The following is a 13,709-nucleotide window of genomic DNA, read 5'->3' on the forward strand; positions in this document are numbered from 1 at the left end:
ATAAAAAAAATAAAGTTTTGTACCAAAGTGAACAATCATGACAACTTTGAAACTACCACCTATGTTTCTTAAGTTTTTCACTTTATTTTTTTGTCTTTTAATTTGATAAATTTTTTAAAATTAGAAGAAAAAGGTTCGATAATTAAATTAAAAAACACACACCATGGATTCCCGAATAAAACATTCATGTTTTTATATATTTTATAATAATGATTATTTTTTTAAAATATTATTTATTTAGAAATAAATTAAAATAATATATATATATAGTATTATTTTATTTTATTTTTAACATTAATATATTAAAAGAATTTAAAAATAAAAAAATTAATTTTTATTTAAAAATACTTTTAAAACGAAAAAACAAATTATTTTTAACCATTAAAAATATAAAATCCAAGTCTTTGTGATAGGAAATGTTTGAAATTATGATAATAATTATTTTTTTATTTTTTTATTTAAAGATATATTAAAATAATTTTTTATATTAAAACATAAAAATGATATAAATATAATAAAAAATTTTAATTTTAAAAAAATTGAAATATTTAATAACTTTTTAAATACTTTTAAAACAGATCTCTCCTCTACCCCTCTGCTTCCGAGCACAGTTTTAGGACTGTCACCTTTTTGTGATTTGAAGTCACAAAAAAAACCCTAAACCCTTCCTTCTTCACTTCCTCCCTCCCTCTTCAAACAGAAAAATAGAAAATGTTCTCTCCAGGAATTAAAAGATCCAGCAATCGAAAAGCAGCAGCAGCACCTGACAATAATTCAATCCCTAATCGCCCTGCCACCGGCACTCCCGCTCCTTGGGCTCCTCGCCTCTCAGTTCTCGCCAGGTAAATGCCTTCTGTCTTGTTAATGGCAGTGCTGTGATAAAGTTTTTTAGCTTATATTGGAGTAAGGCCTTGTTTGGTTCTGTCTGGCATCGGGGGAGTCATTTAGTATATTATTGCACTTTTGAGTGAAAAAATAAGGCCGCATTTCTTTGCTTGTATTACAAACGAGGGAATGTCAACCACCTTTTCGACCCTAGCTAACCAAAAGTAGGTTAAATAATTGATAATATTTGTTTTTGTGGTTGTTATGTGCATTAGAACTCAATTGACGAAAAAAAGTGAAGAAAAAGCTAGTGATGCTGATCCAATTAAGCCCGTCTATGTTGGAGAGTTTCCGGAAGTAGTTCGTGATGAACAAGCCAACTTTCTGCGCAGCCACATTCCTGGTAATATTAGCCATTAGGCTTGTTTTTATTTCTTATACTACTTGCACTAACTGTTAATCTGCAGGTGATGCATCTATATCTGGTGGAATGGATAAGGAGACGTGCCTTTCCTGGATCATTTGCAGAAATAGACTCTTTATCTGGAGTCACTTATCATCTTCACCTTCAAAAGATTGTGTTGTTCTTCAACTTCCTTTAGATTGTTTAGATAATGGAGCTCATAGCAATAGCGGCTATCACGGCACAAATTGGCTGCTTTGTTTTCTCAACTGGGATCCCATATCCAGGGGAAGGAATAAAGCTGTACAAAGCTGCAAGTCTGCTGGTGTGGTATTGTGTAACCAAAAAACTCGAGCTGTTACATACTGGCCTGACATTTACAAGGAAGGCGGATCTGTTCCAGTTACTTGTATGTTGTCTTCTGATGAATCGGAGGTGACTTCATTCTCTGTTGATGGGAAGAGCACCCCTAATCGGCGGTCTGCAATTAATACAATGGGATCCAATTCTTTTAACTCTTTGATTGCTTGTGCATGTCCTGCTAGCCAGCATGTTTCTGTTGCCTTGGCTTGTAGTTCCAATGGTGAGCTGTGGCGCTTTTATTGCACCCCCACTGAAATTCAATGCAGTAAAGTGTATCAGGACACATTGTACTTATCCTCCCATGGCAGTGATGGTAGTCAATTTGTCAGGAACAAGGGCTATCCAAGGTCACTCATCTGGCGGTTTTCACCCCATTCCATGGACAATTCTGAACAGCAGTTTTTTTTATTGACTGATCATGAGATACAGTGTTTCAGTATAAAACTTCATCCTGATTCAAATGTGTCAAAGATGTGGTCTCATGAAATTGTTGGCACTGACAGTGATTTGGGCATTAAAAAGGATCTGGCTGGTCAGAAACGCATATGGCCTCTAGATATACAGGTGGATGACCATGGCAAAGTCATCACAGTTCTTGTTGCCACTTTCTGCAAGGATCGTGTTAGCAGTTCCAGCTACACACAATATTCTCTTCTGACTATGCAATATAAGTCGGGAGTCAACATGTCTTCTGATGTACATGAAAGGGTTTTGGAGAAAAAAGCCCCAATCCAAGTGATAATCCCAAAAGCAAGATTAGAAGATGAAGATTTCTTATTTTCTATGAGACTTCGAATAGGAGGCAAGCCTTCAGGCTCAGCACTAATAATTTCTGGCGATGGAACAGCAACAGTCTCCCATTATTTTAGGAACTCTACACGTCTCTATCAGTTTGATCTACCTTATGATGCAGGAAATGTTCTAGATGCTTCAGCCCTTCCCTCTACAAATGATGGCGAAGATGGTGCATGGATTGTATTAACTGAGAAGGCTGGAATATGGGCAATACCAGAAAAGGCTGTTGTGCTTGGTGGAGTTGAACCACCTGAGAGAAGCTTGTCGCGTAAAGGGAGCTCAAATGAAGGGTCTACATTGGAAGAGAGAAGAAACCTCACGTTTGCAAGCAATGTTGCTCCTAGAAGGGTAAGTTCTGAAGTAGGGGATTCTGGTGATAGAAAAAAGGCTGTTATGAATAGGATTTCACGCCGAACTTCGCATGATGAAGAATCAGAGGCTTTACTTGGTCAGCTTTTCCATGATTTTCTGTTAACTGGGCAAGTCGATGCCTCATATGAAAAGCTTCAAAGTTCTGGGGCTTTTGAAAGGGATGGAGAAACAAATGTTTTCACCCGCACAAGTAAATCGATCATTGACACCTTAGCTAAACACTGGACAACCACCAGAGGTGCTGAAATTTTGGCTATGACCATGGTATCCAACCAACTCATGGATAAGCAGGAAAAGCATCAACGATTTTTACAGTTTCTTGCTCTATCAAAATGCCATGAGGAGCTATGCACTAAACAGAGTATGATTTATTGCATATTTCAATTACTTCTGCATACAAACTCAATAACTCATGCATGCATGCACGCACACTCATATTTTATTTTTGATTATTGTGTGCATGAAATGTTTTGAGACTTGGAGAGCTCGTTTATTGTCATTTGCTCATGCTTGTGAAGCTGTCCCAACATGGGGCTCCATGCATATTTATGGTGAAATTTCTGGGGGCTATGTCTTTTTGACCAGTTCTGTTAAAGTAAATGAATCATGGATAAGTGGCACATGGCAAACCTAACTACAACTTTATCTTAGCAGGACAGTCTTTGCTAGCAATCATGGAACATGGAGAAAAGCTTTCTGGAATGATTCAACTGAGAGAACTGCAAAACACAATTAGCCAGAACAGGTCAAATATGAGCGGCTCCCCACATTCCAGTTCAGAAGCTCAACTTTCAGGTGCTTTATGGGATCTAATTCAGTTAGTTGGTGAAAGAGCCCGCTGCAATACAGTTCTTCTCATGGACAGAGACAATGCTGAAGTGTTTTACAGTAAGGTTTCGGATCTTGAAGAAATATTTTATTGCTTGCACAGCTACTTAACATACCTAATAAATGAAGAACAGCCTCATGAGGCTCAGATCAAGAGGGCTTGTGAACTCTCAAATGCAGTTGTGTCCATAGTTCGTTCTGCTATGCTCTATAGAAATGAGCACCATATGTGGTATCCACCATCCCAGGGCTTAACATCTTGGTATTGTCAACCTGTTGTGCGGAATGGACTGTGGAGAATTGCTTCTTTCATGCTTCAGCTGTTAGATGGAACATCTGAACTTGAACTTTCTGCAAAATCAGATTTATGTGCTCATCTAGAAGTACTGGCTGAAGTTCTACTTGAGACATATGCTGGTGCTGTCACAGCTAAAGTTGAGCGAGGAGGAGAACACAAGGGGCTGCTAGATGAGTATTGGAATAGACGGGATTCCCTTCTTAACTCCCTGTACAAACAAGTGAAATATTTTGTGGAAGGCGGGCACCAGGTTAATCTCTTTACTTTCTGTAACTTATGATCATGAAGTTGAATATTTATGGATCTTTGAACTGTCTCCTTGTAGGTTTTAAATGTAAGAACTGATGAGCCAGATGAGGAAATCCTTAGAAAGCTAACTTCAAATTTGTTGTCCATTTCAAAAAGACATGAAGGGTACAATACTATGTGGAGTATATGTTGTGACACCAACGATTCAGCGCTGCTCCGAAATCTTATGGTACAGAGATTATTTATATTTAAATGCTTTCTGTCTTGCTCCAAGTGTGGTAACTGCTAAAATATTAGGTGCCAGTGTCATTAGCATTGATGTATTTTTTTTTAGTTTCGAAAGAGGCATGTAACAATTGGTACCTAGACAGATCAAATTTTTAATACTATCTGGCCAGAACTTGTTGCTAGAAGCACATGCATGAAAAAGTCTCCCTGATTTAATGTGTCAAAGTTGAGAACTTCAAACCTAAGCAGCATAAGCTCTTTGTAGTTAAAATGTGTCAAAAGCTTTACTGACAGGATATTTTTTTTTCCAAAGTATTTATTGATTCTATCTGATAATAGTTCAATGTTTTACACATTTAGTATGGATTGATAGATATCTCTCTTAAGAGATCCATCATCAATCCAATTTGTTCATGCAGTTTGAATAGACAGATGTCACAGGCAAGCTTACACACATGCACAAGCACGATGCATGTTTATGTGTTGTGCGGCAATTATATTTTATCTGTATGCAAGCACGATGCATGTTTATGTTTTGTGCGGCAATTATATTTTATCTGTATGCTGTTGATTAAGAAATTTCAGAAGTGTTAGGTGAAAGATTAAAAAAAATGGTAACTAAATGGAACAAGACTATTTTTTTTCAACTATTTTTCCATTTCCTTATTATTATTTTTTTCTTTTTTTTCAACTATTTTTTTTTTATCAGAATGGCATGATATGTTATCTTTCTTGGAGAGAATAAAAGTTTTTAAACCTGAGAAGTGTGGATTCCTCCTAGAAGTTATTAAAGGCAATGGGTATGTAAGTGGAATTTTGTTTGTTTGTCTTTGCCTTTCTATATGGTCTCATGTCTGTTCTTATGTCTAGAGATAGATAAGAACTACATACTCATTGTATAGTTTGCTGATTCTTTTCTTCTGCTTTTCCTCCTTTAAGTTTTATGAATATTACATTAGCTTGTTTCTTTGTGGAAATTGTCTTTTACTTCATTTTGTTTTGCTCAGCACGAGAGCATGGGACCAAAGGGAGGTTTCAGTTACTTCGTGTTTAAACAACTGTATGAAAAGAGGCAAATCTCAAAGCTTCTAAGACTTGGAGAAGAGTTCCAGGAAGAGCTATCTATTTTTCTGAAGCATCACCGAAATCTGCTGTGGCTTCATGAATTGTTTCTGCATCAGTTTTCCTCAGCTTCTGAAACTCTTCATGTATTGGCCCTTTCTCAAGATGAGATCTCAATTTCAGAAGCTGAAGAGACCACAGACCATGTGCAAAACAGATTTATAACCACACTGGCAGATAGAAAGCGTCTTTTGAACCTCTCAAAGATTGCTATCATGGCAGGTATGACCTACTTGTTTAGTTCATTGTTGTCTCAATTTTTTTGTTTTTTAATGAATCTCTTGATTTTCTCAAGTTTCAGTAAATGGGGTAATTTTGAAAATCATGCGACCTTGAAGTTGATTTCTTTCATGGAAACAGCCAAGTTGAGCCAACTTGGTGATTTTAGACTCTTCTTTACAATCGGTGTCTTTATGTCAAATAATAAAAAATATTAGCAAATACTGATCACCTCTTTAATGAAGGTGCACTTTAATTGATGTCCTTTTTATGAGGCTGTCCATATCTGCAGATTAGTTCGAGGATTCTTCTCTAATAATGGAAATAATGGTACTTGTTATGCAATACTGTAGTCATTATTTTTGTTTTTTGTTTTGAGGGGTTTCGATCTTTGATTTCCTAATCAATTTTATATATCTGTTCCCTCTTGAATCTCTTGCTAAGCTAATTCAGGAAAGTTTTCAAGTGACATTTGTAAGAACTTTGTGAGGGCTTTCTTGCTAATTCTTACCACGTTGATGCTGGGCATTGATGACATTAAAGACCATATGGATTTTTACTGATTAAGCTTTGTACCATCCCAGAAAAATAAGGAATATCAAGGCTGGGTGTAGAAGGTGCTTGATTGAAAATAAAAAGCCTGTAGAAGGTGCTTGATTGAAAATAAAAAGTAGTTGAATTTTTTTGTTCTTCTTTTCATTTGGCGTGTTAAGTTTTAAAAAATATGCCTGTAATTTTTTTTTAATAAAAAAAACATTAGCAGGTAAGGCGACTGACTCGGAGACAAAGATGAAGCGAATTGAAGCAGATTTGAAGATTTTGAAATTGCAGGTGTGCTTTGTTTTATGAATGATATTTGTTACTGTTGCCATGTTTCTGCTTGTGACTCGTTGTTCTTTAGCAGAGAAGAAATCATATTCACAAATTTTGTACCCGGTACATGTTGAGGTGCTGCCATTAGCTTATACTAATCTGTATCACAGGGTTCATTGTTAATGCTACGCTCAGAGATTCCAATTCAAGGAGGGTCTACTGGGATCCTTATACTAATCCTTTGATGGCATAGCAAGAACCACAATCCCTTATTTACTGAAATGGGTGATTCTGGCCAGAACCAAAATAGCCTGTTGAATTTTGAGCCATTTTTTCCATTTCGTTTGTAGATTGCTGGTCTTCAAATGACGTCTAATCTTAATTTGTATCATGGATTTTATAGAAAATACAAGGGATGCTTCTATTTTGAAAGAATCTTTGCCTGAAGGTGGAGCTTGGGCTGATAGAAGCCATTAAATTTACCACTTTCATCAACAACTTTTGATTTTGTTATATCATAAAGAAAACTAGTTGATTATTATGCAAGCTCCTGGGCTGCTCAAACTACTCTATGATGAACTTGCATATGTTTTTATTTATTTATTCAACTTTTGTATGAGCTCCCGCAGACCTGACCTTTCATTACATGCAGGAAGAAATTCTGAAAGTACTTCCTGCCAATGAAGCAAATCAATATGACGGACAGAGGCTCTTCCGTCCTGAAGAACTCATAGAGCTGTGCTTGAAAGCTCAAAACCCAGAGCTTGCATTGCGGGGCTTTGATGTGTTTGCATGGACTAGCTCCTCATTTCGTAGAGGTCACAGAAACCTCCTGGAGGAGTGCTGGAAGAATGCTGCTGATCAGGATGACTGGGGTCAACTCTATCAAGCATCTAAAGATGAAGGGTGGAGTGATGAGGAAACCCTGCAGCAACTGAGAGATACAGTGCTCTTCCAGGCATCAAGCAGTTGTTATGGACCCAACGCAGAAATTATCGATGAAGGTTTTGATGCTGTCTTGCCATTGCGAAAAGAAAACTCCGAAGTTTCAGCATTGGAAGATTTGGATTTCTCTGTAGAAGCAATACTGATGCAGCACAAGGATTACCCTGATGCAGGAAAGCTAATGCTGACAGCAATCATGTTAGGAAGTGTACATGACAATTCAAAAGTAGAAGAGAATCCTTCTTCAATGGAGTAACTGACATTGTTGCAGTTCATTCCGATGGATTTTTGTAGATTGAGTAATAGAATCTGTAAAACATTATTAATATTTTCAGCTGCATATTTACTAACTGGTATTTAAGAATGTTGCTGTGGTTATTTTGCAAAGTGATTTTTACTTGTATTAATATATATATATATATATATATATATATATATATATATGTTTTATTTTTTAAAAAATATTGTTGATATTGACGTATTAAAATAATTTGAAAATATAAAAAATATTAATTTAAATAAAAAACATATTTAATTTGTTTTTAAATATTTTTAAATAAAAATAAAAATCTAAACCACCTGAAAACCGTTGTGGAGTTAAGAGCTCTCCTGAAGTGGGAATTCGGGGACGAACGATGCTTTGAGATCCTTTTTACAAGTTTGTTTTTTTTATTTTTTTGATAGAAAAACACCAAATCCTCTTGAAAATTATGAACTTGTTGATGGTTGAAAAATATTTTCAAGAAAAACACGTAAATAATTGTATTAAACGTACCATAATTATCTGAGCAAAATATTTTGAAACCAGTTTACATGCAAGAGATAGAGATCAAAACTAGTGATGGCATATCCATAGGCATGGATTCAAGCAGTTATCTATGAACATATACTCGCAATTTCAAGTCTATCACCATGAGTTCTCAGCTCTACTATTGTTACCGTCCTGGGTTTTTGTTAGCAAACTTAGCATAAATAATACTAATAATAATTGTATGAACAAGGACATAAAATAAAAGCGTTGGATCAGATTCTAACCATTAGTTTCCGTTTTTTAATTTGCCTATGAATCTTGCCCAACTTATATATATCCAGATAACTGTCGAATTATATAGTGAGTTAGATTTATTTTTTAAAAAACATTTAGATTTATTTTTTAAAAAACATTAAATATAACTAATGTTTTTCTAGTAAAAAAAATTAGTTGTGTGATAGTTGACCTGATATGACCTAGTCAACTCGACGGGTTTCAACGATCAATAAAAATATTTTAAAAAATATATTTTTATAAAAAAACAATAATATATTGGATCTACTTGAATTAACTTGAGTTAACATTTCAAATCTATGACCTAGATCATGAGATCATGAAAACTTCATATAAAGCAAACCGAAATAAATTATAAAATTCAATTATTAATCAATCCAATGTTAAAGGATGAATTTAAAAAAATAAACTAAAAAATAACAAAAAAATAACTATGTCAACCCGAGTTGATATGCTAAATTCACGATCTGGGTCATAAAATTAGGGTAATCCTATAGAAAATAAATTCAAATACATTATAAAACTTAATTCTCAAACAATCCAAGAATGAAATTGAAAGAAAATTCAATTTTAAAAAAGAACACAATAAACTCAAGTCAACTTATGTTAACTCATTAAACTCATAACTCAAGTTATGATACCAAGATAACTTTATAGAAAATAAATTAAAAAAATAACTGAAATTAACACGGGTTAACCTATTAAGCTTATGATTCGAGTCATGAGACTAAAATAACCAAATAAAAAGCAAATCAAATAAATAATAAATTGAATGATAAAATTAGAAAAAATTTAATTTAAAAAAGACATAATAAAATAACTTGAGTCTACCTAAGTAAATTTGCAAGACTTATGACCAAGGTCATAAGATAAAGATAGATAACCTTATAAAAAAATCAAAACAAATAATCAAGTTTAATTTATAATCAATTAAATCTTAAGGACGTTGAAAAATAAAACTAAAAAAATACTAATTAAAAAAAGAAACAACAGAATTATAAATCAAATAAGCTAACTTATTAAATCTATAATATAAATTATAAAACTAAGATAATAATATAAAAAAAAACAATAAATCATGAAATTTAATCTTTAATAAATAAAATATCAATAAAATAATTAAAAAAATTATTATTACAATTACAATGAATACTAATTTGTAATATAATATAAAGTGAAAACACCAACTCTTTTTAAGGGTGGTTTTTTTTTTTTTTAATGTTAATGTTAAATGGCTGATTTGACATCTTTATTATCCATTTCCATGTAGAATTCTTTTTCTTTTTCTTTTTTTCTGTCTATTTTGTTTTCATCGATCGAGGAGCATTAACCACCCAAATAAATCTTTTGTTTTAAATTTAGTCTCTATATAATGTGGCTTGTATCGATGATGAGCACCCCACCATCAAAGATCTTTCAACTCCACATGGCATAAGAGTAGCCTATATTGTCTTGAAACAAATCAACATGGAAATCCACATCCTATCCAGTAACCAATGGGATACCACTGACGTGTAGATTTCCTAATCCACAACATCTTGCCATTTCTTATACATTTCCCCTCTGCCTGCGTTGATTAGCATCGACACTCAGTCAGCCTTGATAGAGTAAGAGAAAAGCAGAGCAAGCAACTTAGAGGCAGCATTAACAAAGAAGAGTCATGGCAGCCTCTGCAATTCAACAGTCTGCATTTGCTGGCCAGACCGCCTTGAAGCAACCAAATGATCTTGTCCGGAAGGTTGGTTCCTTTGGTGGTGGTCGTGTTACCATGCGCAGAACTGTGAAAAGTGCTCCCCAAAGCATATGGTGATGTTTCTGGTCTCCAGCTATTAACTAATATCAGTATTATACTATTTCTAGTTCTCAAAAATCAAGAAAAGCACCTCTTTGAATGCACTGATACTTTCTCAAGTAGTTCCTTCAATTTTGGTCATTTTCATATAGGAAGGTCGGTAGGTCTGTAAATATTCTTGAACTTCGAAATAGAGTAGGAAAATCACTAATACCTAGAAATCACTGTGTCTTGGAAGCAAGTTGTCCTTGTTTTCTGATTTCCCATTTTCTAAATTCACAGAAAAAGAAGAAGATTTCCCATCCATTGCTACCGAGTTGTTTAGCAGTGTCACTAGCAGCATCGAGCATTGTTGCTACACATTCACTAGCATGCTAGCTTCTACTATCAGCACGTTGTTCATCAAGACATGTTTATTTGAATAGTGAATGGTGTAACAAATTAATGGCTTCGGGAGAGGCATAATGAACAATCTTTACGTGAACTGACTCTGATCTTGAACTGTTCCGACTTGTAGACTTGTATTGTCATTAGAGCAGTGGTTTATGATGTTTGAAAAGTTGGAACAATTAACAATCAGAGAAAAAGCAAGTCACCAAGAGCATGATCTCTTAGCTCTAATCTTGTACGGAAATTTCCTTCAAGAAATTCTTAACTTGGGACTGTGAGACTGAGCCTTAGGAAGATGTTCACCACCACATTTTACAGCTTGTTCTAAGATCTACATTTTAGGTTCATTTCAAACCATGTAATTGCAATAAAAAGCTGAGCACATGACTGATTATAAAACAGGTATGGCCCAGACCGCCCAAAGTTCTTGGGTCCATTCTCTGAGCAAACCCCATCATACCTGACCGGTGAATTCCCTGGTGATTATGGATGGGACACTGCTGGTTTGTCTGCAGATCCTGAGACATTTGCCAAGAACCGTGAGCTTGAGGTGATCCACAGCAGATGGGCCATGCTTGGAGCACTTGGATGTGTCTTTCCTGAAATTCTTGCAAAGAATGGTGTCAAGTTCGGTGAGTCAGTTTGGTTCAAGGCTGGATCTCAAATCTTCTCAGAGGGTGGCCTTGATTACCTTGGCAACCCCAACCTCATTCATGCTCAGAGCATCCTCGCCATCTGGGCTTCCCAGGTTGTGCTTATGGGATTCGTAGAAGGGTACAGAGTGGGTGGAGGGCCACTTGGCGAAGGACTTGACCCCATTTATCCTGGCGGTGCCTTTGACCCACTTGGCCTCGCTGATGATCCTGATGCATTTGCAGAGTTGAAGGTGAAGGAACTCAAGAACGGCCGCCTCGCAATGTTCTCTATGTTTGGATTCTTCGTTCAGGCCATTGTCACTGGAAAGGGACCTATCGAGAATCTTTTGGATCACCTTGCCGATCCAGTGGCCAACAATGCTTGGGCATATGCCACTAACTTCGTTCCTGGAAAATGAAGAAACTCAGATGGTTGCCTTGTAGCTTGTGACATTACTAATTAGTCCTTGTGCTTTTGTTGAAAACTTCTGGTTCTGGACTCCACCGGTACTTGTGATTTCAGCAGTGGATATTTTACATGTATCGGCAAAGTACTGTATCCCCTTTTCACCATGAACATGAGACTCTTTTGTGCTTGAATCTACTTTTTTTAGTTGGATTTGTGTTGTGGATAAGTTGTTTCAGATAAGAACAAAAATAAGTAACAGTTCCATCACTGCCCAATCAGAGGGGAATAAGTCTTCCCTCTGCGAACACCAACTCTATAAATATCCTCTAGCACCATGATGTTACCAGTCTTGGCTCATTTTGCCATGATCCCGCTGAAGCAAGGAACATGGCATTTTCTCATTTGTTACCTACGAAACCAGGTAAGCTTATAAAGCATTCAAGTTATATATATATGTGTGTGTGTGTGTGTATATATTACCATGATGCAAATATCTTTAACATGTTGCATGAGGTTATATTTATCATATATATTTTTTTTAATTTATAGTGCAATTATAAATTTAGCATTGGAATAAATAATTTTAAACTCAGAGGGTGGCCTTGATTACCTTGGCAACCCCAACCTCATTCATGCTCAGAGCATCCTCGCCATCTGGGCTTCCCAGGTTGTGCTTATGGGATTCGTAGAAGGGTACAGAGTGGGTGGAGGGCCACTTGGCGAAGGACTTGACCCCATTTATCCTGGCGGTGCCTTTGACCCACTTGGCCTCGCTGATGATCCTGATGCATTTGCAGAGTTGAAGGTGAAGGAACTCAAGAACGGCCGCCTCGCAATGTTCTCTATGTTTGGATTCTTCGTTCAGGCCATTGTCACTGGAAAGGGACCTATCGAGAATCTTTTGGATCACCTTGCCGATCCAGTGGCCAACAATGCTTGGGCATATGCCACTAACTTCGTTCCTGGAAAATGAAGAAACTCAGATGGTTGCCTTGTAGCTTGTGACATTACTAATTAGTCCTTGTGCTTTTGTTGAAAACTTCTGGTTCTGGACTCCACCGGTACTTGTGATTTCAGCAGTGGATATTTTACATGTATCGGCAAAGTACTGTATCCCCTTTTCACCATGAACATGAGACTCTTTTGTGCTTGAATCTACTTTTTTTAGTTGGATTTGTGTTGTGGATAAGTTGTTTCAGATAAGAACAAAAATAAGTAACAGTTCCATCACTGCCCAATCAGAGGGGAATAAGTCTTCCCTCTGCGAACACCAACTCTATAAATATCCTCTAGCACCATGATGTTACCAGTCTTGGCTCATTTTGCCATGATCCCGCTGAAGCAAGGAACATGGCATTTTCTCATTTGTTACCTACGAAACCAGGTAAGCTTATAAAGCATTCAAGTTATATATATATAAAACCCTAAAAAAGGTAAGATAAAAAAAAACTAAGTCTCCTACTGATATAAATGTAGCCCAAGACATATTTTCCTACTTAATAGTAATAGTGTAATTAATAATTTATCCTTGAAAAAAAAGAAGCAAATGAACTAAGCTTTGGGGGTTATGTTATCTTTTTACCACGATACAAATATCTTTAACATGTTGCATAAGGCTATATTTATCATGTTTTTTTTTTTTTAATTTATAGTGCAATTACAAATTTAGCATTGGAATAAATAATTTTAAAGTTTTTGATTAGGGGTATTTTTATCCTTTTATTTTTTTAGAATAATGCAATTCCTTTGACACCCTTTAAGACAAAAACAATATAACTCTTTTATAAGAGTTTTTTGATCATTTTAAATTAGTTTGTTATAGATTTGAATGTTGCTTGAGGGTATTATTGTAATAATTATATATTAAATATTATTTTATAAAAGATGCCATTAAATGTTTTGCATATACTAACATGTGGATGATTCCCATGTTATTCAAGCAATACATGTAGAGCTGTCTGACCATCAAATATCATCT

At 35.5% G+C, this 13,709-nt stretch overlaps 3 protein-coding genes across 8 annotated transcripts; all 3 read left to right on the plus strand.

The window, feature by feature from the left end:
- Positions 1 to 598: 598 nt before the first annotated feature.
- On the plus strand, positions 599 to 7,838 carry LOC105135917 (Nucleoporin, Nup133/Nup155-like protein). Of its 6 annotated transcripts, none has more exons than XR_844272.1 (8): positions 599 to 842; positions 1,101 to 1,228; positions 1,293 to 3,119; positions 3,410 to 4,134; positions 4,210 to 4,362; positions 5,369 to 5,705; positions 6,147 to 6,319; positions 6,463 to 6,534. XR_844272.1 is itself a non-coding variant. In XM_011041010.1 (8 exons), exons 1-8 carry the CDS (start codon positions 712 to 714, stop codon positions 7,714 to 7,716), a joined length of 3,921 nt encoding a protein of 1,306 aa, XP_011039312.1. In that variant the 5' UTR covers positions 599 to 711; the 3' UTR covers positions 7,717 to 7,838. The 6 variants fall into 6 exon arrangements, 4 of the variants coding, with proteins under 4 accessions (XP_011039312.1, XP_011039313.1, XP_011039314.1 ...); XR_844271.1 differs by having other exon boundaries at positions 6,466 to 6,534; XM_011041010.1 differs by lacking the exon at positions 6,147 to 6,319 and adding an exon at positions 7,168 to 7,838 and having other exon boundaries at positions 6,463 to 6,533.
- Positions 7,839 to 10,070: 2,232 nt separating this feature from the next.
- Positions 10,071 to 11,943, plus strand: LOC105135919 (chlorophyll a-b binding protein 5, chloroplastic). Its single transcript, XM_011041014.1, has 2 exons — positions 10,071 to 10,311; positions 11,090 to 11,943. Exons 1-2 carry the CDS (start codon positions 10,166 to 10,168, stop codon positions 11,739 to 11,741), a joined length of 798 nt encoding a protein of 265 aa, XP_011039316.1. The 5' UTR covers positions 10,071 to 10,165; the 3' UTR covers positions 11,742 to 11,943.
- A 175-nt stretch (positions 11,944 to 12,118) lies between these two features.
- On the plus strand, positions 12,119 to 12,906 carry LOC105135951 (chlorophyll a-b binding protein 151, chloroplastic-like). Its single transcript, XM_011041067.1, has 2 exons — positions 12,119 to 12,152; positions 12,325 to 12,906. Exons 1-2 carry the CDS (start codon positions 12,119 to 12,121, stop codon positions 12,702 to 12,704), a joined length of 414 nt encoding a protein of 137 aa, XP_011039369.1. The 3' UTR covers positions 12,705 to 12,906.
- The last annotated feature ends 803 nt before the right edge of the window (positions 12,907 to 13,709 follow it).

The sequence above is a fragment of the Populus euphratica genome, unplaced genomic scaffold, assembly GCF_000495115.2.
Source record: "Populus euphratica unplaced genomic scaffold, PopEup_1.0 scaffold155.1, whole genome shotgun sequence".
Classification (NCBI taxonomy): domain Eukaryota; kingdom Viridiplantae; phylum Streptophyta; class Magnoliopsida; order Malpighiales; family Salicaceae; genus Populus; species Populus euphratica.

Coding starts and splice junctions, on each gene's coding strand:
- LOC105135919 (XM_011041014.1), top strand. CDS start 10,166: ATGGCAGCCTCTGCAATTCAACAGTCTGCATTTGCTGGCCAGACCGCC. Junction 10,312..11,089: donor AGTGCTCCCCAAAGCATATG/GTGATGTTTCTG, acceptor ATTATAAAACAG/GTATGGCCCAGACCGCCCAA.
- LOC105135917 (XM_011041010.1), top strand. CDS start 712: ATGTTCTCTCCAGGAATTAAAAGATCCAGCAATCGAAAAGCAGCAGCA. Junction 5,706..6,462: donor AAAGATTGCTATCATGGCAG/GTATGACCTACT, acceptor AAAAAACATTAG/CAGGTAAGGCGACTGACTCG. Junction 6,534..7,167: donor TGAAGATTTTGAAATTGCAG/GTGTGCTTTGTT, acceptor CATTACATGCAG/GAAGAAATTCTGAAAGTACT.
- LOC105135951 (XM_011041067.1), top strand. CDS start 12,119: ATGGCATTTTCTCATTTGTTACCTACGAAACCAG. Junction 12,153..12,324: donor TTTGTTACCTACGAAACCAG/GTAAGCTTATAA, acceptor TTTTAAACTCAG/AGGGTGGCCTTGATTACCTT.